Source organism: Magnolia sinica, chromosome 7, assembly GCF_029962835.1.
Source record: "Magnolia sinica isolate HGM2019 chromosome 7, MsV1, whole genome shotgun sequence".
NCBI classification, from domain to species: domain Eukaryota; kingdom Viridiplantae; phylum Streptophyta; class Magnoliopsida; order Magnoliales; family Magnoliaceae; genus Magnolia; species Magnolia sinica.
The window spans coordinates 55,132,397-55,157,573 of NC_080579.1; the positions used below are offsets into that span (position 1 = coordinate 55,132,397).

General features: G+C 38.4%; 1 protein-coding gene across 2 annotated transcripts in view; it reads left to right on the top strand.

Annotated features, from left to right (window-relative positions):
* The first annotated feature begins 1,045 nt into the window (after positions 1 to 1,045).
* LOC131251361 (uncharacterized) overlaps positions 1,046 to 25,177 on the top strand; it is a 134,588-nt gene continuing 110,456 nt past the window's right edge. Inside the window, exons 1-3 of one of the 2 annotated variants that reach the window (XM_058252044.1) lie at positions 1,046 to 1,293; positions 12,984 to 13,214; positions 18,360 to 18,674. In XM_058252044.1, the coding sequence (XP_058108027.1) occupies positions 1,165 to 1,293; positions 12,984 to 13,214; positions 18,360 to 18,674 (675 nt within the window). In that variant the 5' untranslated portion in view covers positions 1,046 to 1,164. The remainder of the gene's footprint in view (positions 1,294 to 12,983; positions 13,215 to 18,359; positions 18,675 to 25,177) is intronic. The other variant, XM_058252043.1, reaches the window with a different exon arrangement.

Consider the following 25,177-nt stretch of genomic DNA (forward strand, 5'->3'; position numbering starts at 1 on the left):
CCTTTTCGCAGAGTTCCTGGGCAAGGATTATGGGTAGGTGCCACTGTGACGTTGGTGAGAAATCCAACCCGTGCATCCGTTTTTCGATCTCATCATAGGGCGTGCAACCAAAAATAGGGTAGATCTAAAACTTAAATGGCCACGCGAGAGTAAACAGTGGAGATTTAGTGACCACCGTTGAAATATTTATATGGCCACAAAAATTCTGTATAGTTCTAAGTTTTCGGTATTTTTACTTCATTGTAGTAAATATTACCTTATAAACGGTTTAGATGGCATATAAATATCAAGCCAAAGCCTAAAAAGGTTTCAACGGTAGGAATTACTTTTCCCACTGTTTCCTCTCGTGTGGATGTCCTAAAATGAGATCGAAAAACGGATGTACAGGTTGGATTTCTCAGAAATGGATTGGCTACTCCCCCCTGCCACCAGCCATTGGCTGGTGGTTGGTGCTTTGTGGGCCCCACAATGATGTATGTGTTTCATCCATGCTGTCCATCTATTTTTATAGATCACTTTATAGCATCAAAAAAGAAATGAGATACATCTCAATCTCAATATAGGAAGCAGTGTTGAGTGAACATTGACCGTTAAAACGTTCTGGGGGCATAAAAATTTTGGATTAAGCTGATATTTATTTTTTCCCTTAATCTGGGTCTTTATGACCTATCGGATATAAAATAAACAGTACAGTAGGCCTTAGGAGGATTTTAATGGTGGATATCCAATAATTATTGTTTTCTTGTGGTGTGGTCCACCAAAGGTTTATGTCCCTATCACTTTTTTTCAATTAAGCCTTAAAATTATCTGTAAAAATGTATGAACGGAATGGATGAGACATATACATCATGGTGGGGCCAACAGAGCACCGACCACCAGCCGCGGGGCTGGTGTCAGGGGGGAGTAGCCAATCCGTCTCCGGAATTCTCAGAGACGTCACAGTAGGCCCCACTTAGAATCTTTGCGCAGGAACTTCTTCGAAAGCATATTGCGCAGGAACTTCTTCGAAAGCATTTGGCAGGAAATCCGCTTCCTCTACTTCGCCCCTTGCTTCTTCTGCCTGCCTCTCTACTGCTTCGCCCCCAGCTTCTTCTGCCTGCACCCCCTTGCTCTGTGCCCGCGCACAACCCCCCCCCCCCCTCAATATCCGTTTCGTGTTGGAGAATGGCGCAGAAGAAAGGATCAAGGGTTTCGGAAGAGCCGGAGGAGCTGGTCCACGTCCCACTGCAGGCCATCCTCTTGGCTGACAGCTTCACTCAGAAGTTCCGCCCCATAACTCTCGAGCGCCCTAAAGTAACTCTTTCCCTCCTCTTCTTCTTTATTTCCCTTTCCTTCTTCCTTTCGCTCAATCCCTTCTTTCTTTCTTTTCTAGGGCTCTACAATGCCTTTCTCCTCATTCCATCTGTTCTTTGAGATATTGCTTTTATCATTGAGATTTTGTATTTATGATTTTTGGCATTTTCTTTTGGATATTGATAACTGCAGCTGTACTTTGCAGTTGAGAATTAGTACCCAATAAAATAGATTAAGTTAAGATGGGCATTTGAGTGGATTTTGATCCATGCTCAGTGCACATTTTTTTTGGTACACTTCGCAAAATTAGATTGTGAGTCATGACTCTAGTGAGCTGGACCACTTGTTGTACACTTTGCAAAATTAGATTGTGAGACATAAGTCTGGTGAGCTGGACCACTTGTTGTACACTTCGCAAAATTAGGCTGTGAGTCATGAGTCTGGTGAGCTGGACCACTTGTTGATGTACGTCGCACTACAGCTCGACCACTGTCCAAAAGTCACACGGATTGGATGATCCTATTCGTAACTGTCTTCTTTTGCTTTTTTCTAATTGATGCTGATTGTTTCCAAATTTTTTTCCATGGTCTATAATTCAGACAGTTAAGATTGTCTGTTCACTGGGATTTTTTCTACCTCAGCTCATTGTCAGTGCCCTACCAGATGAGCGGTTTAGATCATAGGCTACTGTTCCACTTAGACCAATTTTTGTGCAGTGAACATGGTTAATGGTTATTCTTACATGCCAAAATAACAACAAGTCCTCGTGAACAACTAAGTAGACGTGATGAAGGCAAAATCTGGTGTAACTGCTACGGTCATCTTTAGGCTGGAGAATGGAATTAGTCTCAGCTGAATGATATAACTAATTTTCAAGCTTAGCTAACATCTACCATACTTTAAAAACGATTTTGCTCCAAGAAATTTTTTAAGGATCTATTGTTTTGAAACAACAATGAATAAAAATGATAAAACAAACACAATTATGCATGGCATATGATAAAATCAAATTTCAAAGTAATATCAAATGTTCCAAACTCAGAAAATTGCTATAATTATGGAAAAGTGTAGCCTAGAAAGGCTTTTTTTGTGGCTTATTCTCCCTATCAGTGTTCATTTCTGAGTACCACTGGCTCTAGGCGATGTCTATTATTTAGCTCTAGTGGGTTGTGCTTGGCTTGATCTCCTCACTTGCCTATTGTAGAAAGTGTAGCGAAAAGGGGTCTATGCATATGCATAGGGGCATGCTTGAGTTGTCTTGCTTGGATGTGCTTTTCCTGGGCCCTGGGTGAGGCACATACACAAGGTGAGCACTTAGGTGCATTAAATCATGCTTGATCAAGATTACCTAGATTGAGGGTCGCTCAATATGTCGTATGGGAATAGTACGCGGTACACTACTCTGCCAATAAGTGGTGCGCTACAAGTATGATTATGTGGTCTGTTAGTACATAAACCAAGTATATGCAATATAGTTTTATATACGAATTGATATTTTAATTTCTGCGACATGATTAATACTAGGGCTATACATCGAGCTGAGGTGGGCCAAGCTCGGCTTGACTCGTTCATGCTATACTCGAGTTCGAGCTCGAGCTCAACATTGAAGCTTGGCTTGTTTGCCGAAGCTTTCGAGTCGAGCTAGTGGTTCGAGTCGAGTCGAGTCGAGTTTACCTCAGTACGGTAAGGGAAAGAAAAAGAGGGAATGGGGACGGGTAGGGTCGGGTAGGGTTTTTTAGTAAAAACAAGTTTTAACTTTTTTTTTTATTTATAAAAAGCTTAAATATATATATATATATATATTATATTTAATATTACTAATATATATATATATAATATATTATTAAAATATATTACTCGAGCCGAGTCGAGCTCGAGCTCGAGCTTTGAGTCGAGCCGAGTATGAGTCAAGTCGAGTTGAAATACACCATGGTCGAACTTGGCTTGAACTCAACTCGAGCTTTAATAAACAATCTTGACTCGCCTTGAGTTGGCCTTTCAAGCCGAGTCAATCCGAGCTTAGTCGAGCCAAGTCGAGCGAGCTTTTCGAGCTAGCTTGACTCGTGTACAGCCCTAGATAATACACATACACAGTGTTCGAAATGTCGGTATCACACCATGTATCGCACCCTTGGGATACAGATATGTATCGCTAATTGCACGGGATATATCGTTTGTATCGCATAATTTATCGCACTTTTTGGGAAACATGGGGAAAATGGTTGAATTTTTTAATGAAACTTTGGGGATTGTTAAAAAAGCCCTTAATACACACTTTTAAGTCATAACATCTCTAAAAAAAGATGCACATAATAAATTTCCTTTGTATAGGGTCCTAAGCTATGTGATGTTTAACTGAACTAATACAACTATATTTAAATTGAATGCATGATATTTATAAATATATCAAAGTTATGTATAAAAACAAACCCAATTCATTGAGAAGCAAAAGAAGAAGTAAAAATTGAGAAATATACATATCAATGATGGGGACTGATTGTGGCCTAGACCCACATAGAGTTGCGCGGTGGCTCGTAATCATTGTCTCCATCTCGACGGGGTTGAGAATAGTACTGCTGCTCCACAAATTGACAATATTGTGTTCAAGTCATAGTAGAGTGGTACCAGTTAAGATACTCCCTGATATAATGCTGGTAATCATCCTCTCCGAATTGAATCAATATGCCCATCTGTGGGTACTATGTAATCGTCACCGTCTATAACTGATATGGATCTGGGAAGGGCACGTATGAAGCTCCCTGGTATCCATATTGTTGGCCATATCTATACTGCTGCTTATCCCTGAAATGGGCCACACCATATGGTACAATGGGGATGAGATGCGTAGATAGACCACATACATTCAAACCATTAGACGCTCTATGGGGGCCATCGTGATGTAAAGGTCTTATCCACATCGTCCATCCCTATTTACAGATCATTTTAGGGTATGATACCAAAAATGAGGCAGAACCAAGGCTTAAGTGGGCCACAAAGTGGGGATTGAACGCCCACTAGTAGACGCTCAGAGGGTCCACTGCTTTTTATAGTGTGGTCCAGTTGATTTTTGGATGTCTTATTTTTCGGCTCAACCCCTCAAATGAGCTATTCAAGTGGACGGACGGTTTGGATATAACCCATACCTCATGATGGGACCCACAGAACTAGAACTAGGTGATGTCTGTTGGTTGTGGGTGCTAGCACGCGGATTAGGTACTACCCCCTCCCGTTCGGAGCTGGGGACAAGCGGAGTCTCCGAGGGACACTGAGGGGCCACCGTGATGTATGAAATTTATCCACACCATCCATACATTTTTACATATCATTTTAGATTTTTATCCCAAAAATAGAGAAGATCGAAGTCTTAAATGGACCACACAGTGAGGATTAAATTCCTACCGTTAAAGGTTTCAACATATGGCGTCAATTAGCACCGCTGGTTCCTGTGGTGTAGTCCACTTCAGCCTTTTAGATGCCTTATTTTTGGTTTAGTACTCTAAAATGATATGAAAAAAAAATGGATGGATGGTGTGGATAAAAGTCATACATCATGGTGGCCCCTTATTGGCCCTTGGATCCTCCGCCTGTCCGGAGCTCCGAACAGGCGGGGGTAGTACCTAATCCACGCCCTGCATGCTACACGGAAGTGGACTGTTTACTGAGTAACTTAGTATGCCAAGTGTACTGAGTTAGCTCTGTGGGACCCACTGTGATTTATGTATTTTATCCACTCCCCTCATCCATTTTACTAGATGATTTTAGATCTTTAGTTGAAAAATGAAGCACATCTAAAGTTCAGGTGGACCACACCACAAGAACAAAAACGAATGAACATCTAACGCTGAAATATTCTTGGGGGCACATGTTTTGGATCAAGATGATATTTATTTTTTTCCCTTCATCCATGTCTTTGTGATCTTATGAACATGTTTGCTGACAAATAAACATCACTGTGGGCCCTAGGAAGGTATCAACAGTGGAAATCATTATTCCCACTCTATCCCATGGTATGGTCCACTAGATCTTTGGATATGCTACAATTTTGGGCTCAACCTCTCAAATGAGATGGAAAAATGGATGGACGGCATGGATAAGCCACACATACATTCAAGATGGGCGCAACAAAGTTTATCCATATGCGTACACTGTACGCCATCCAATCCGCGTCGGTTTGTACGCATCAAGTTGGTGTGCTGGGATGGTAGGTGTGGTCCACCTTGATGTTTGTAAGTAATCCACTTCGTCCATCTGTTTTATGATATCATTTTATGACATACGCTAGAAAATAAGGTGGATCCACACATCAAGTGGCCCATACGAGAAGGAAAACTGGGGAAAGAGTTTTCTACCGTTGAAACCTTCGTGTGCTCCACATTGATGTTTATATGCCATCGAACTTGTTTATAAGCTCATTCCCACTGGGATGAAGTGAAGACATTGTCTGCTTAGCCTCATGCAAGAATCCCAAGTGAGGCCCACTTAAAAATATTTCAGCGGTGGTGACTGAATCCCCACCATTTCCTCTAGTGCGGCACACTTGAGTTTTGAATTTACCTTGTTTTTAGTCACATGTCCTAAAAGAATCTCGGAAAGCGAATGGACGGAGTGGGTTTCTCACAAACATCAAGGTGGACCCCACCTACCATCCCAGCGGTGCCCGGATGGTTTTAAAAGGGGAAGCGGATTGCATATTGAGTAACTCAGTACCCTAAGCGTATTGAGTAAACTCTGTGGGACCCACCGTCATTCATTGCTTTTATCCACTCCGTTCATCCATTTTACCAGATAATTTTAGTGCTTTAGCACAAAAATAAAGCTAGTGCTTTAGCACAAAAATAAAGCATATCAAAATCTCAAGTGGTCCACACCAATGGAAACAGTGTGATTTGAACGTTTACCGTTGAAAAGTTCTTGGGGGCCACAAAAGTTTTCTTTCAAGCTGATGTTTGATTTTTCCTTTCATCCATGTCTTTTTGATATTATGAACGGGTTGGATGACAAATAAACATCACTGTAGCCCTCAGAATGGTTTCAATGGTGGAAATACTTACCCTGTTTCCTGTGGTATGGTCCACTTCAGCTGTGAATATGCTTCAATTTTGGGCTTAACACCTAAAATGATCTTTAAAAACGGATGGATGGCGTGGATAAATCACATGCATTCACGGTGGGCCCCACAGAGTTTACCAAGTACGATAAGAGCTTACTAAGTATGATATCCAATTTATTTAAAAGGGCTTTAAGCCGATTTTGGGAGGGATTCCGAAACCCCCAGCCCCCAAATCACGATTTCTGCCCAAATCACCCAAAATCACACCCAAATCTTGGAGAATTTCCGATTTTTGGGGCTATTTTCTACGAGACTCACTCACCTTAAGGCTCAAGCTGCAACGATTTGATTTTTGGGGGAGCTTCCATTCACAGCCCATGTCTTTCTAGGTACGAAATCGAAAGATTGTTTCGAATGATGAATCTACCGATGTCCCGCCACGTTTATCGGCGAAATTGGTAGGTGGCTACAGTAGCCCCGTGCATGGGTAGGTGGCTACAACGCTAAAAGTTCTAATATCGTCGATATCACGCGATATTTTGTGATGTCGTGAGATATCGACCGATATTCATCGATATCTTGACGATATCGAGCATATTCCTTTTTATTTTTATTAATTAATTATTATTATTATTATTTTTTTAAGTCTCTCCACTCGATTTCGTATCACTAGAGTGCGATACCGATAATATCCGCCGATAGTATCGATATTACGAACACTATATATATATATATATATATATATAGGAGAGTAGTAACAAATATGAAGACCACTCATGGAGCGACAAGCGAGTTCCCAATTACTGGAGGCTTGCACCAAGGGTTGGCATTGAGCCTATACCTTTTCGCATTGGTCATAGATGAGTTAATGAGGCATTTGTAGGAAAAGATCCCATGGTATATGTTGTTTGCAGATTGCATAGTTTTGATAGATAAGACAAGGGAGGGCATAAACACAAAGCTGGATTTGATGCTTTAGAATCTAAAGGATTTAAAATTAGTCGGACTAGAACAGAGTATATGGAATGCAATTTTAGTAACAATAAGAGTGGAAAGAAGGAATTAGATAAAGATTGATGACCAAGAAGTTTCCCAAAATGACCACTTTCATTATCTTGAGTCAATGATTTATGAGATTGGAGAGACTGAGATGGATTTTGCGTTTAGAATTCAAGTTAGGTGGACAAAATGGAGATGTGCCTTAGGAGTTTATGTGATCATTGTTTTCCACTCAAATTGAAAGGGAAATTTTATATTAGACTAGCCATGCCTTATGGGATAAAATATTGGGAAGTTAAGAAACAACATGTTCATAGGATGAGCGCAGCTGAGAGGATGTTGAGATAGATGAGTGTCAATACAATGAAGGATAGAATTAGAAATGAAAGCATTCGAGGGAATTTAGGACTAACACCACTAGGTAATAAGATGAGGAAAATAGACTTAGATGGTTTGGGCATGTGTAATGGAGACCAAGAAATGCACCGGTTAGAATGAGTGAGTTGGTACAAGTTGAAGGCTCCAAGGCTCAAAAGGACTCGGATTGAGGTAGTAAGAAAAGATTTGATGACCTATGGTGTAATTGAAGGTCTAGCCCTTGATAGAGTGGAATGGCAGAACAAGATTCGTGCAGCCAACCCAATTAATTGGGATAAGGCTTAGATGATGATAATGATGCTATTTTAATTTCTGTCATATGTGCAATATAATTTTGTATATTTTATATATTGAATATATTTTCAAAAAAAAGAAAAGAAAAGAAAAAGAAAGAAAATTCAAGTGGTGTTGATGTTGTTTCACACACACATGTAATATATGTAAGTGGTTTTGATGTTATTTTATATATTGTTTAAAGAAAGATGTAGTTTATTCAAATAGAGAGGAATAGAGAAGATAATTAACTTATTGAAATTGAAATCTCTTCGCTAGTTACAAATACTTACAAACTTTGTAAATCTCAAAAAAAGTGTAGTGCCTTCTACCCACTAGAGTAGCCCATTTTATAGACCTATGGACACATCCTAGAAACTCCTATGAAATCTTTAAGAAGGATTTTCCAACCCTTAGATTTATTCCGTAATCAATCTAATCTTATCAAAATTAGGATACTAGGTCTCCACAAGGATTTACACAAATTGTAATGGCCTAAAAATAACATGTTTAGATCCAGAGAATCAGCTTCGTAATCTTGTAGAATCAGCCAAGTCAACAACTATAATCTTGCTTAGAAATGGCAATTGCAGTCCAACATAGCCCCTAGACTTAGTAACAAACAGTCCCAAAATTCAACACATGTTGGGCCTTGGGCCTACACTAGTATCAAAGGTGTAGACAATGGTGTTTGAATAGAAAAGGTCCTAGAGGATGAAGTGCAACATTCATGGGAGGATGTTCTGCATATGTATAACTAATAAAAGAACTTGTTAAGAAACTATCTATTTACCATTCGACATTTCATGATATTGATAGCCTTTATGAATAGAGCTATATCCATGACAGTCAACTGGTTAGGTTCGAGTCAAGTCCTAGAGTATCCGGATCTGGGTTGATCAGGTTTGGTTCTTGTTTTTGAGGACCTAGATTTGGATCCGATCATTTTCGAGTACTCGCTGGGTCTTCACCTCTCCAGACCTTGGTTTCGAGTCAATTTCAGGTCGGGTCTGGGTTAAAAAAAGCTATTTACATGGTTGAGCCCACCTGAGGGATGGATTTGATTGTGCACACATGTGCCACTTCATTTGTTTAAAGAATGAAATAAAATATATAAAAAAGAGCAACGCTCCAAAATAGAATAAAGCAAATTGAAACAAAACAAGCAAAAACCTAAGAAACAACTATATAACTCGAGACCGAAGGATCAACTCCAGACTAGAGAAGCTTGCAACGAACCAAATTATCCCAAGATTAAGGGAATGATGGATCTGTCTATGAGATTTAGACTGATAGATCACTCCTTAAGGTCCTTGATAATCTGGTTTAACACCGCTGAAGAAGAGGAAGCATGGCATGCAAACGGGCTCTCTCATATTCATGCGGCCTAGCAAACTTTATTCCATTGCTAGAATGATTATTTGTATAATATTACTATTGAAATTACCTGGACTTCACCCGATTTTATATCATCGCTCAAGACTTGACTCTATTTTAACCAGGTCCAAGATGATGGGCTTGACCCAAAACTGATTGGACTTGATCAGGTAACCGCAGGTTGCAATACTCCTTTGCAACCCTAATCGTATTCCATGACAATTGTCCGACCAATTGTCTCTATGGGGTAGCATATTTGTCAGTTAGAAGGTGATATAAATGGAGATTGAGTGTTGTAGAGCTAAGGATGTCGAGACAGATTTGTGAGACGACTAGAAAGGATAAAGTTATGAATGAGGACTTCTGAAGCAACTTATGATTAAGTCCTAATAGGAGACAAAATTGATGGAGACTAGCTTGAGATGGTTTTGGTATGGATGGTAAACTTCGATTAGTGTTGGGAGTTTGAAAAAGACGATAGAGGAAAACTAAAAGGACTTGATCAAGGTGGTGACTGGTGAGAAGGATAATGCTTGTTTATTTATCGAGAATAGGGCCTTAGTAATGATTGGCGAAAGAGGATTCATAAAGCCAACCCCAAATAGTAACGACAAGGCTATGATGATGATTATTTCCTTAATAAAAACTAGAGAAAAGAGAGGCCGCACAATTTGGCTAGTACTCAATATCAATGTTTTAAATATCGACTATATTGGCTGATATATCCCACGATATTTCTCGTATCCCACCTGTGCGATACGAAAGGGCATAGGTAGTGTCGATGTATCCCACATGTTTGATTCGGTGAGCATTTCCAATTTTTGTTTTTTTTTTTTTTGCCGTTGTTGTTGTTGTTGTTGTTGAAATTATGTTAAATCAGTGTTAAATGGTTATAAATCCATTGGTTCTTCATGTTTTGCATGAAAAATCATGGAGTTGGAGCTTTGATCTCAATATCCATTGGTTCTTCATGTTCTCCATTTTTTTTTTTTTTTTTTTTTGAGTTGTTCCTTCAACCAGCTGTCAATTGAGATTAATTTTGAACTATTTAGGAGTATTTGATGAAATGATCATCACATACACTCTAATTTTGAAAATTTGAGTGTAGGTCTAATTTGGGGAAACGTCGAAAAATTTTCAATTTCTCCCAAATTGCTTGCAATGTTGCCCTCCAAACATGAAATCAAGCACGTATGAGGGTTGATCTACTAATTTGTTAAGTCCTTGTCAATTTTTGAAAAATAAAATCATTTTAAATAAAATTTTTTTTTTTTTTTTGAAATTTCCCTTAAACCAACTATCAATTGAGACTAATTTTGAAGTATTTATGAGTATTTGTTGAAATGATCATCACATACACTCTAAATGTTATGCATTGAATTTGAAAATAGTTGTATTACTTCAATAAAACAACGCATAACTTAGGACCCGATACAAAGGAAACCTATTATGTACACTTCTTTTTTGAGATGTTATGATTTAAAAATGTGTATTAATGACTCTTTTAATAATCCTTGAAATTTCATTGAAAAATTCAACCATTTCCCAAATGTTTCCCCATGTTTTCCAAAAAGTGTGATAATTTACCTGATACAAACGATATAGCCCATGCAAGAACCGATACGTATCTATATCCCAAGGATGCGATATGTAATGCGATACTGATATTTCAAACATTGCTCAATATAACTCAGCTCTGATGAGAGCTATATTGGTTTTGGTACTGGCCAGTTTTGTAACCGAGATCTTAAACATCGAGCATTTTCTTATACATTAGTAACGATCTAAGTTTGAACTTTGAATATTTGTCCAAATCGAGCCAGTCATGGATCGGTGATGTGGAACGGATCTCTCAATATAAGAACTAAACAGCCTCCACTAATGTGCACCGACTATCGAGAGGAGTATTATAGGCAAGGTGTTCCATAACGGTAACGGTGGCTGTAGCGACCACCGTTGTTACTGTTATGATATGGGCAGTTTCAATCCTCTTAAAACAACTATTTCCGGATCGTTACAAATCTATTATAGTGCCTTTACGGGACCTTTACATGGCCATTATGGCTCGTTTTTTTTTTTTTTTTTGTAACAACCTTTATGGCCATTTTGGCCCCGTAATGCATAACAATTACAACCATTACCATTACATATGGCCGTAACTTAACCAATTTGGTATACCATTATTATAGGTTAAAAGAGGGGATGCTTGAGATGGTAAAGGGAGGGTGGAATGAAAGGCGTTAAGGGGGCTGATGGAGGTCGTAAATGAAGGATGGAGTAACAGTTTAAAAGAGACTATTGGAGGTGGTAAATGAAGGGTGGAATAAAAGCTTAAAGGGGGCTGTTGGAGGTGGTAAATGAAGGATGGAATGAAAGCTTGAAGGGGTTGCTGGAGGTGGTAAATGAGGGATGGAATGGAGTTAAATTTGTATAGGGAAAGCTTGTGGAGAAGGTTTTGGAGCTTGAATGTTAAGGGTGGAAGGTTTGATTAGAGAGAGAGAGAGAGAGAGAGAGAGAGAGAGAGAGAGAGAGAGAGAGAGAGAGAGAGAGAGAGAGAGAGAGAGAGAGGAGTCTCACTAAGGTAGGTTTTCTAGTGAGAGGACTGATAAATGGCAACAATTTCCTAAGAACATTTTTTGAGAACGGTCCCAATCTATGGATCATTTGGACAGCCATGGCTTTTTTGGGTCTACGACTGTACGCTTTGAGGCCCATGGCCTCATCTTCATCATTCATCGGTCAGGTATGGGCATGGCTGTAAAATTGCTGTGTGGGCCAAGTTTTGTCAAAACCCTATTTATGAGATTATGCTCTGGCCATGGTCTGTTCAATATGATTGGTACAAGGTTCCATGACCAGCCTATCCTAATATAATAGCAGAGTGGTGTACATAGGTTTGTAGTGTTAAATAAGTGGTTGCTGATTCCTTATCTCCCGAGTACTGGAGTCTGATATAGGTTTTTGTTTATTGTTTTTGGAATGACTCGAGTGTCATAGCTAAAGATGTTGATGCCCTTAGAAGGAAGCGATGTTTACTTTTGTTCTTGAATTTATTAGCCAGCAATGATTGTAGTGTGTGCATGTTACATTTGGTTTGTTGCAAATTGGATGTAAAGATGATCACATGAACTCAAAACATGTATTGTCTTTGCCCATCTTGTCTGTGGAAGATGCAAGTTGATTATTGTTGTCTCTGAAGTATAGGTATATAGCATATGGGCCCTGTTTCATCATTTGTTCTTACTTCTTGCTCATTTTATTGGGGAAAACCAAGATTGACTTTTGTACAATATTCCTATCTATCAATTCTTGTGAAAATGAGTCTTTTGACCTTCTGCTCCATTCCATGCATTTTTCCAAAGGATAAATTTAAATATTGGAAGGAGGAAAAAAGAGAGAAAACTCTACTTATGTACGATATTCGTATCTATCTATTCTTGTCCAAATGAGTTTTTTGACCTTTTGCTCCATTCCATGCATTTTTCCAAAGGATAAATTTTAAATGTTGGAAAAAGGAAAAACGAGAGAAAACTCTATTTATTAGATTGGGTTTATTTTAGTTAGATCTCTCTTTTTCTCAATTTGATTAATAATTCCTTTCTTATTGGTGAAGGTACTCTTGCCACTAGTTAATGTCCCAATGATTGATTACGCATTAGCCTGGCTTGAATCCGCTGGGGTGGAAGAGGTCTTTATCTTTTGCTGTGCTCATTCAAAGCTAGTAATTGATTATCTGGAGAAGTCCGAGTGGTTGCACCAACCAACATTTTCAGTGACAACAATTGAGTCACATAATTCTACGAGTGCTGGCGATGCTTTGCGTTTGATTTATGAGCGAAATGTGGTATGTGACTTAAACCTATCTCAGATTTTGTTATGTTTTGTTTCTCATGAAATAAATGTTTGGATTTTTGGAACTAAAAATAAGTATTCTACTTTCCGTGTTTTATCTCTCAATTTTGGCGTGGATTTGTCTTTGTAACCTGCATATAGCTTCTAACAAAATTCCTTCGCTTTTCTTCGTGCTTTATCTCACGCCTTGAGCTGTTTGGACATTTTACACCAAAGATCACTCTCTTTCTCTCTCTCTATGTTATTTTTCTATAATGTTTTCATTTTAAAGAATTTGCTGAACAAGATCAAGAAATAGCCTGCATGCGATTTGCTCCTTAGTAGGCAAAGGACCTGAATGTCACATCTCTAGGAAATGAGAATTTGAACGAAATTTAACCAATGAAACTCAAAATCAGTGCACGAAGAAGGCCCTAATCCTAGGGAGAAGTCAAAATGCAAAGAATACTGTGCCACAGTCTTTGTTGCCTTGTGAAAAACAAACAAGCACCAGTGAAAAGAAGCCTTGGTTCCGAAGGATATCACTCACCATAATCTTTTCCGATAGTACAGAAAAAAATTTTGAACTCTTGAGTGGAGCTGCAGAAACGCACACCTTTTATACAAAGCCAATTTACGGTATCTAATCAAATAATAATTAAGAGGACCTATCACGTTCAAGGTTGTTTATGAACTTCGACATACAGTTTTTTCTTTGTTGAAGTATGCCACTCATGTATAACATCAGAGCCGTGCAAAAGGTGTGCTGCTCTACAAAATCACCTGGAGTGAAAATTGTACCAATCTGCTCATTATGCAGTTCACACCTGTACTCTGAGTCAGACAACCAGCTGTCCATTGGTTCTATAGTTTAGCCTGCCTGATGTGTCGACCAGCTCCTGGGCATTGGCCTCTAACGAATATTTGGGGTAATATTTGGAAAGGAATTACATGGGTTTCTCTTGTAATGCCTTGGTTGTTTCTTTAATTGGTTGTATTTGTCTTTGGGCCTTTTATTTAATAATGGTTCTTATGGATAAAAATGGCATCAACTGAGTAACATGTTTCATTTAATTATTTGTTGTTGCCATAGCCTGCAACATGAAGTTCATAAACTATAGAGCATAGACTTGTATATTTGTGCATGTACTTTCGCAGAGTTGTAGACTTGTAGGTTGCAGCATTTAAATCTCATGTTTTTCACTTTGCATTATACAATACACAATGTTTTTGTATTTACTGATTTACGAACTACTAAATACACTAGAACTCTGATGCAAGACATGAAATTTAAATATGATATGCAAGATTTCAGGCTTAGATCATACTAATTCAGAAACAATAACATAAAAATTCCACATCCCACACAAAAGTCCAAACATTCAAGCAAGGGGAATCTGTGCGGGTCCAGGCCTACACAAGCTAGGACTGGATCAATAAAATTATGGATCAAACGATGCTCAAAGGGAAATAGAAATCATCCACACATGCTTAGTAACCAGCCCCTGATCTAAGGGATTCACCAATTTCAATTCAAGGAAACCCTAGGTTAAGAAAAGGGGCAAACGAAGTAGAAATCACGCAATCTAGGATTAGGGTTATGAAAAACTGGTGTGAAAGGGGAAAATATGAAGAAAACCTGAACCAAACGACAACTCCCGGGTGCGGACTACTGCCCGGGCTTGACTCACGTGCGCAGGAGGTTGACCGCACGTGCGCTGGGGGCTCGAATTCCAAAACGGCCTCTAGGCTCTGGTCGGCCAGGGGGAACTACAAACCCTCCAAATCTCGTGGCGATTCGATGTACGGTCTGGGTGTAGTGTTCCGTCAAAGTTTCGATCTTCCTGCAAGGCTAGATTCTGAAAACTGGCTGTAGGGAGAAGAACGCTGCAAAAACTGGTGGATTCAAAGTAAAAATGATTGTAGAAGGTGAGAGATATGGATGGAAGAAGGTAAGGGCGGATTGGGATAGGCGTGGCTTCGCACCACAGTAGTTAGCCCTTCGAAAAGGGAAGGCTTCGCACCCACTTGAAATTTTCTACAACTCAAAACTCAGAGAGTAGAAAAAACACGCAGGAATTTTTTATTTCTTCAATGAATCAAAAGAACTACAAGGGGTGCCTATTTATAAGAAAGCCCTATACCCCAAAACTTGCTCCTTGTGCGCAACCTATTACTTGGCGATGAAGTAAAACAAAATAAAAACTAATTAAAGAAATCTAAAGCGTTCATGATGTTCTAAATAACATAAATAAGCAAAACCTAAAATATGAACTTAATCTGACTAGTGGGCCACGATCATGAGATCCCATGATGGGCTTTACTTGACTATCGGGCCCACTCTTTTGAACCAAAACTCCGTCTTCTAACCAGAAGGCCCTCCCTGGATGTCGTCATGAAGCCAAATCGACGGTGGGGCCCTCCTTCGTGTGTACGTGCGTAGGGGGGCAGCGTGCGTGCACATGTGTGCGTGATGTCCCCATCAACTCTCCCTGGTTGCGAAGATTTCGCCACTGGCGAAATAAAACTCCTGAACCGCTCTATGATGTCAAGATCAAGTCTCTGAAGCTCCTCTTCAGTGAGCCACGTGTTGTTTGAAGTTGGGCGTTACTTCCATTTAACCAGGTACTTCTGAATCCCGTCGTCCAACGTTGAAACTATCTCATGGTTCATGATATCCTCTATTTCCTCTCTGGGTGTGTGAAGGCTAGGAAGAAAGGTCTGGAAGAGGCGATGGGTCAAGGGATAAATCCGGAGAATCAGGATGAGTGGGCGAAGGGCTAGACAAAGTATCAGTGGTCCCCTGAAAAGTAACTAGATCCTCACTACCTGAATGGCCTCGGTGGGTAACTCTACACTAGCCTCTGGTACACTCTATCTAGCCACAAGGGCATATACCATCGAGTCCACCTCCGTTTCTCGCTCAAAGTCTTTGGCATTCAGAATTTGGAGCAGTTGAGACTTGGATTTTGATTCCTTTAATTCTTTTGAGCCGCTCACACCACTCTGTGTGGTGGACTCCTTTCCCGTCATATTCTTGGGTGGCAGAGGATTTAGCTTGACCTTCTTGCCTTCAAACTAGAATGTATACACATTTGAACGACCAAATATGGTGACATCCCTGTCATAGAGTTATGGTTTGTCCAGAATAATATGGCCAACATCCATAGGAACAACATCACACCAAAGTGTCTTTATAAGATCCAAACTGAATCGGAACAAGATATCGGTTTGACACTGGAATGGAAGTTTCATCAACCCAGGAGACTTTATAGGGGCAGATTGGGATAGGCGTGGCTTCGCACCACGGTAGTTAGCCATTTGAAAAGGGAGGGCTTCGCACCTACTTGAATTTTTCCACAACTCAAAATTAGAGAGTAGAAAAAACACGCAGGAATTTTTTATTTCTTTAATGAATCAAAAGAACTACAAGGGGTGCCTATTTATAAGAAAACTTTATGCCTCAAAACTTATGCCTTGTGTGCAACCTATTACTTGGCGATGAATTAAACCAAAATAAAAACTAATCAAAGAAATCTAAAGCGTTCATGATGTTATAAATAACATAAATAAGCAAAATCTAAAATATGAACTTAATCCAACTAGTGGGCCACGATCATGAGATCCCATGATGGGCTTTACTTGACTGCCCACTCTTTTGAACCAAAATTCCGTCTTCTAACTAGGAGACCTTCTCTGGACGTCGTCATCGAGCCAGATCGACGGTGGGGCCCTCCTCCGTGCGTATGTGCGTAGGAGGGGTGGCGTGCATGCGCGTGTGCGCATGATGTCCCCACCAAACTCTGACAAAGAGTCAACAAGGTCACTGAACAATTTATATACTCAACATTCAACACTAAACTAATAGACAATAGCCATATCACCAAGGGAATTGATGCATGCATAAAAATATCGGGAAAACACAAGATAAATATCAAGTAGTCATTTTCCGTATTTTATGATTAATTTTCTATTCTCTTAACCTTTTTTAAGCATAAAAATTCACATAGATGCAGTTGATACAGGCATTGAGATGGTTGATGTGCACTAATTGCCAACACCCTTGCTAAGGAGGGAATCAAAATTAATTTCTAGCAGTCTTATTGTTTATTCAACTAGAAACAAAAGGAAGAAAACCTTCCCATAGTGCAGATATTGCAAGATATCAGAACTATCGTAGCTGTCACAATATATTGGCCAATGTTGATGATATTATTATTGATATCTTGTAAAAAGTGTATTCCATGTAGATATTGTATAGCACATATGGGACTTGAGATATCAGCCAATATTGTTGATGCATAGAACACTGCTGCTAATTCATCTTTTGGGCTTCTCCTGTGAATAGGAAACCTTGGAAGTTCCTTTCATCTGTAGTCAAATCAGAAGATATCTACCATTTAAATAAATGTCTTCTCACCATATGCTCATCGTTGACATCTTGTAAAAAGTGTAGTCCATTCGGATATTGTATAGCACATGTGGGAACCTGAGATATCGGTAGATTTGTTGATACGTAGAATTCTGCTGCTAGTTTGATCTTTTGGGCTTGTCCTGTGAATAGGAAACCTTGGAAGTTCCTTTCACCTGTAGTCAAATCAGAAGATATCTTCCATCTTAAATTTATCTTCTCACCATGCACTTAGAGAGGCAAATGAAGTTGCTGACTTTCTCACTGGAGATGGAGTGAGAAGAGGGTTGCAGTTTGTCTGGGACTGCCTGCCTCTTCCTCAGCATCTGGTTCTTCAGTAAGGTTGATCCCAAAAGATCCATGAATGGTCGTCTCTACCATATCCTGGAGGTCTTGGGTTCGACACTAGCTAACTTACCAAAAAAAAAAAAAAAAAAGAGAGGGAGAAAAAAGAAGAAGAAAAAAGAGAGAAAGAAAAACAGAAACAAAATCTAGTTCTTGCATTCTCTCCTTTTGATTTCAGTGGACTTTGACATCTGTAATATTTCTGTTTTATGTTTCTTTATATTTAATGTTTGTATGGCCTTTAATAATGGTTGAAGGTTTTTTAATGTGAGAATGTTACATTTTTTTTTGGAAGGCTATTTTTTTTACTGTGGGAATGTTACATTTATTTATTCTTGCATCTCGTAACTTGTTTTTCTACTGCTAAAGGATGTTTGATTTACCTTATTGTTTCCTTTGAAGATACACGGAGATTTTGTACTCGTAAGTGGCGACACTGTCAGCAACATGAGCTTAACTCAGGTACTTAAAGAACATAAGGAGAGGAGGAAAAAAGATATGCAAGCGATAATGACGATGGTCATCAAACAGTCTAAGCCTTCTCCCATAACACATCAAACTCGACTTGGAAATGACGAGCTGCTCATGGCAATTGATCCTGAAACGAACCGGCTTCACTATTATGAGGATAAGACAGACCATTCAAAAGGCATTATTTCTCTTGACAAGTCATTACTAGCAGAAAATCCTGCTGTTTATTTGCACAATGACAAGCAGGTTCCGTCTTCACGACTCATTGATCCTTCTCTGTTCTCATTTTTGCATTGCTTTCTATTCTGCTTCAGTCAATGGCAAAACATGATGGGATTTGATGAAAGTAATTCTCACTAATTGTTTGTGACATGAAATTGGCCCACTCTTGCTCATGATCTGTGAAGATGGATGATGAATGCAGCAATCCAAGAGAAAATAGACTCAAAGCACAAATTGCTTAGGTCTCATAGATTCTGATAGCAAAGTAGTTCTCCTTCTCATCATATATATGTTGATAGATAGTTGTCTATCATATTTTTGATATATAATTTTCATCTTTGTGTGAAAGGTATGTGGTTTGTCATCTAGTTTATCTTTTATACCTAATGCCTCCCTTTCCATACAAAGGTTCCTGATCGGCTCTTCAAGATCTGTCTATGTTTTTACTGTGAATCAAGTTCAGCTAAAGGCACATGCACTTTTTACATGCAGTTTCCATCTTCCAAACAGGGAATGCAGGGCACTAAGACAGTGCAAAGCAAATATTCTTCTTGTAAGGAAGATGATCTAGAGAAGAAGATGGGAGGTGCAAAATGAGCATACTCAGTTTGCTGATGTGAAGAGAACTTGCAAGATGGTGTTTGACTTTGGTTCGTGCTATTGCTCATTCTTCGCCGAGGTCAGCTCTTCAGTTTCTTCACAGGGATGGCAGTATAGGTGTTCATTACCTGATGTTGGGGTAATTGTTAAGCTTCACCCCAGGTGGCTCCGTATGCGGATCAACAGATGCTCTATCCTAGAGTCTAGTAGATGGAACTTTTTAAGTTGTTCATTTTTGCAAACATGCTTGCCACCTGATGATTTGAACAACCTGAACCTGATTACTGGCCAGGTTATCAACATGATGTTTGGCTGATCCGATGTATGCTTGGATATCCACACCTGCCATGCTTGACCTGGGTACTTCTCCCATTAAGAAACTCCTTCCGACCATATTAGGGTAAAGTCAACTACTGGTTTTGAAGAGGATATAGTGAGAAAAGGAAGAAAAAAACATGATCCTACCTAATCCATACCACCACGTGAGCCCAACCAAGTAGAGGTATCAAAACCCTTCTCATCTTGTTTTGAGGAAACAAAACTTCTTTCAGGACTAAGCTTGAATGATCCTCCAGACAGCTATCAGCTTTCCATCTAAATTTAGACATTGAATTCATGATCTATTTACACTTTTTGAATTGCATAGAAATCAGCTTGAGCTCCGAAGACTGCTATATCGAGAAGTTGAGATGAACCCAATAGGTACTGATAGAGTACCTATATATATATATATATTTTTTTTTTTTTTTCTTCTTACTCTTTCTTCCTACTTGAATTTGTAAAATCTTTACTTTTCAAAAAAGTCATTTAATACTTGCATCTATAGACAATGAAGACAATGCATCATAAGCTGTTGACAAAGATGGTCGGTGGATGAAGCTCTCAGGCTGTGGATTACTCTTCATGTCTCCAACTTACTGGATGGGATTTAGGTAACACAGCTGCCTCCATCTTCATGGGTGCTGGCTTGATCGACTTACATACAAGTGTACAACTTAGGAAGAAGACAACGGGGCTATCACCTCCAGGTGTTTTGCCTTTCTAAGAATGGAACCCCAAAGGAGGAAGAAGATGATCGATACAGGGAAAGAAATCAGGGTTCGATTACAAAATATTGGTCGTAATACAGAAGAGGAGAAATGCCAAGGAAACGACATAAATTTGGAAGGGGAGATAAAATAGGGCAAATCGACCAGGAATTTGTTTTGTAAGGATCAAAGTTTTATTCATCGTCATCGTCATCATCATCATCATCATAATTATAATCCCAACTAATTGGCATTTGCTTCCTGAATACTATTTTGCCATTCAATCAATCAAGGACCACATCCTTAGTTAAACCATAGATCATAAACTCATGCTTATATAATCTTATTTATATTAAATCATTGATATTAAATATAAAAAAATTAAATATATAAATTTTGATGGTCACATAAGCTTCTGAGGTTAATAAAATCATCGGGCAGCCTGAGGTAACATTCTTTACCAAATGGCTTGTTACACCATAAGCATGTCCCAGAAAATACATATTTGGAATCCTCTCATTTTTTGCAAAATTTCCAATATTTTTTCAGTTTTTTTTTTTTCCCTTAAAAAGAAAATCGACTGTTATGGCCCGTAACATAACAGATTAATGGCTAGGCGTTACATTTGGTGTTACTGTTATCGAATTCCTTGATTAGAACTGGAGATTGCAAGGGGGCACTAGGTTGCGTTCTGTTTCTGATCCCTATTCTTGTAATTATTGTTGTTTGATCTCCTTTGATTCTGTGTAATGGACTTTCCCTTTGTGTCAGTGTTTTGAGGAGGAGGATTTACCTGTAGGTCAGTATCATTTGTGTTAATAGCAGTATTCTGGCCAACCTTATTATCCTAGAAAAAGTTATAGTGACACATGACTGGTCCTGCAATAGCAAGATGCAGTCTGGAGTTGTTGGCAGTAGGGTAGGTAGGTGGTTTGTGGTGTAGTGATTTTGCTTTTTGTCAAGCATATCCTAGGTTGTATCAGGTTACTAGTGAAAAGGAAACAGTGGTGAACCAACTCTATGCTGACATTAATGTTGTCAAAATTGTTATCGTATCATGGATCGTAATAGGGTTTAAATTGTATCGAAAATTGTCTTATATATATATATATTTTAAATTTAAAAAATGATCCTTTAGCCATCAATATGCACCTAGTAATACCATTTCATGATAATGTTAAAGGATGCCTGCTTGTCTTACAAGAAATTTTCCTTAAAAAAACGTACAAGGATCTTTTAATAATTTATGTTTTTATTACCTTTCTTGATTGTAGAATCACGTTCGAAAAGTGGCATTTAATTGTAGACTGATAAAAAAACATATTTTGATTTGTAACCATCATTCCACAATACAAATAAGTCAACATGATCGTAACCATCCATAAAAACATTCCAGATAAATTATAAATCATTTTGCTGTTTCGACCAGTTAAGAAGTAAGAAATAAAAAAATCCATGATTTAGTGTTGAAGAGAATATATATCATTTAATCTCTTAAAAAGAACAAAATAAAATAATTTACCTTTTCTAAACGATTCTTAAAGCCTCCACCAATTTAAAAACATAAAATGAAAGCCAAGTGAGGCTTAAAATAGAAGAGAACAAGTATTATTTGAATCGTAAATTGGGATTTGAATAGTAAAGCATATGATTCAAATCAAAATTGTAGAATTCATATAAAAAAGGGATGCAAGGTGGGATTCAAATAATTTTGCTTAATATTCGACTCAAATCGTATATCGTAAGATTTCGACAACATTGGCTGACATCAATAGCCAAGTCATTTAACTCCCCTCCATTTAGAAGAGCCCTCGGTGATGAAGAAATGGAACATATTAGTATGATGGGGCATTTAAGTCAATCTTCTTTGAGGTCGAGGTCGGGGGAAAGGGATGAGTGGAGGTGGGCCCATTGAAAAGTGTTCTTTTCTATGAAATTCTTTAGTTCCATGTTATCGGTAGACTCTCACAAGAAGGAACATGAACAATTGGTCTTCGTATAGAAGGATCTGACTCTTATAGTTTTGTGTTTCACCTGGTTGGTCGAAAGCAACGTTGTCAATGTTGTTCGATTTATAATTCATATCATATGCATGAACGATATGAATCAACACATATAAATCACAAAATGGATTGAATTGTGTGATCAAATCATGAATCGTATGATTCAATATGATTGAATCATATGATTTAGTTTCCTGTGTTATTCACCAGAAAAAGGTGAAAAATCCTTTTTTTTTTTTTATTTTTAATTTTAGGTTTTTCCCTTTTTTAGGGCATCTGTTTTTAGAACATATCTAAGGCCCACCCACAATAGAAAACCATTCTTTTTGTTCTTTTGAGAGAGAGAGAGAGAGAGAGAGAGAGAGAGAGAGAGAGAGAGAGAGAGTTTTGGAGATTTTGGGGCTTAAAAAGCTTAGAGAAAGAATGTCACACATATTTTTCTTTGGTCAACGAAATTGAATGCCCACTTTTTTCTAGGTACAAATAAACATGAAGTACTTTTTTTGAAAGGTAACATTAGTAGGGATTGAACCCTAGATCACCCACACACTACACTATCTCTGCCAACTCATTTAACAAGTGGGAGACATAAACATGAAATACTTTTATAGTCTTTTTTTTTCCTTCAATTTTTGGGATAACATATTCAATATTTATGTTTTTTTCCTTTGTTTTTTATTTACTTCAAGAATCTTTTCATTTTTCTTAATGATTTATATGTTTATTTTAGGCTAAATAGTTGTTTTCTCTTAATAGGTAGGGTCATTGTTGTCAAATGCGATCGCATATGCGCATATGCGAAATGCGATCGCATATGCGCATATGCAATCGCATATGCGCATATGCAATCGCATATGCGCATACTGTTGATCAAATCGCATATGCCATGATGGCATATGTGATCTTGGCAAGTACGCCATAGCATACTTTTATATGTGATCAATATGCGATCGCATATGCGAGTATGCAATCGCATACTGCATATGCGATCGCATATTTCCCAATAGCCAAGAGCGGAAGATTTTTATTTTTTATTTTTTCAAATTGGAGAACTTTTGCCTGTAAATAGGCACTCATATCGAAGGTGTTCCGTAACGGTAACAGTGGTCATAACGGCCACCACCGTTACCGTTATGATACCGGTCGTAACGGCTGTTACAACCCCCGTATCGGCCGTTACGGCCATTATTTATTTATTAATTTTTAAAATGTACTTCTTGGACCGTTACGGGACCGTTATGGCGCGTTTTTCTGTAACATCCGTTTCGACCCCATAACGCGTAACGGTTATGACCGTTACCGTTACGTAACCGATTTGGAATACCATGCTCATATCCCCTCCATTGTCACTATTCTTTACTCCAAAGCTCTAAATCTCTTACTCTTTCTCTCTTACACTTCTTTCTTTCTTACTCTAATCTCTCTACAATTATTTCAATCATGTTTATTTTTTGTATTTTATAAGTTGTGCTTACTTTTTATAAATTAAGTTGTAAGTTATAACTTGTAAGTTGTTTTAAGTTATCCATTTATCATTAAAATTTCTTTGGTCGAAGTTTATAATAATTAGTTATCTTTTAATGTAGCTTGTTGATTGTTTTGTTAAAATTTATATAATATAATATAAGTAATTAAATATATCACTTAATGAAACACTCAAACTATAATGAAATAAGTAAAATAACCCAAATCCAATCATGTGTACTAATTAGACGAGTCCCCCCCCCACCTTTTTTAAAATAGAATTTTTAGATTTAAAATAAAATAAAATAAAAATATGCCATGGCATATGCGATTGTGCGATCGCATATGCGATTTGACAACATTGGGTAGGGTTGTATTGATTCTTGTTGAAGATAGAATAGGAGTCGAAGTCTAAGGATAACAACCCTACATAAGACTATTGCTCAAAGGCGGATGAAAACAATAACCTTCACCTCAAATGTAACTTTTGTGGGAAGTTTTATTGGGGAGGTGTGTTTGGAATAAAACATTACCTTTGTTCAAATGAAGAAAAATGTAGTGGCGGCGTGTTCCCAAGTGGGCGATGATGTAGCGGGGAAATTTGGGAAGTTGTTGGACAATAATTCACAACAAAAGAAACAACAAGAAGAAGCAATGTACGATGTTGGAAGAGTTCCAATCATGGTGTGCTGTAAAGGGCGTTACGTAAGGGTAACGGTGGTAATCATTACGCGTTATGGGGTCGTAATGGCCGTTACGTAAAGGTAACAGTGGCAATCATTACGCATTATGGGGTCGTAACAGCCGTTATGTAAAGGTAACAGTGGCAATCGTTATGCGTTATAGGGTCGTAACGGCCGTAGCAACCATTATGGAAAAAATGAGCCATAATTGCCGTTAACGGCACGTTACGTACCCTATAAAGGCCATAACAGCCCAGTAATGGTCTATTATGAGGTAGATACAAGTTTTTCATACTTTTTAATCAACATTACGGGGCAGATATAGGTTTTTCAAGGTTTTTTTCAATAAAAGAAGACCGTAACGGCCGTTATGGGACCGTAACAGCGTTATGCCCCGTATCGTAAAGGTAACGGTGGTGGCCGTTACAGCAACCGTTACCGTTACGGAACACTTTGGTTCCAATAATTCATGATGCGGACGAATTGGGTGGAGGAAGAAGAAAAAGGACATTTATGGATGACTTTGTTGGAAGAAAGAGTGGTGCAAAAGAAAAGCAACGAGCCACTTTAAACAAAATTGTTAAGAAATGAGCTATATATAATGTATGCCTTGTTATTTCTCGCTTCTTGTATGTGTATGTGCCACCATTTAATCTTGTGAAGAACCCCTTCTTCGCACATATGATGGAAACAGTTGTTGCATTTAGGACATGGCTGAAGCTTTTGACATGTCATGAAGTAAGAAACCA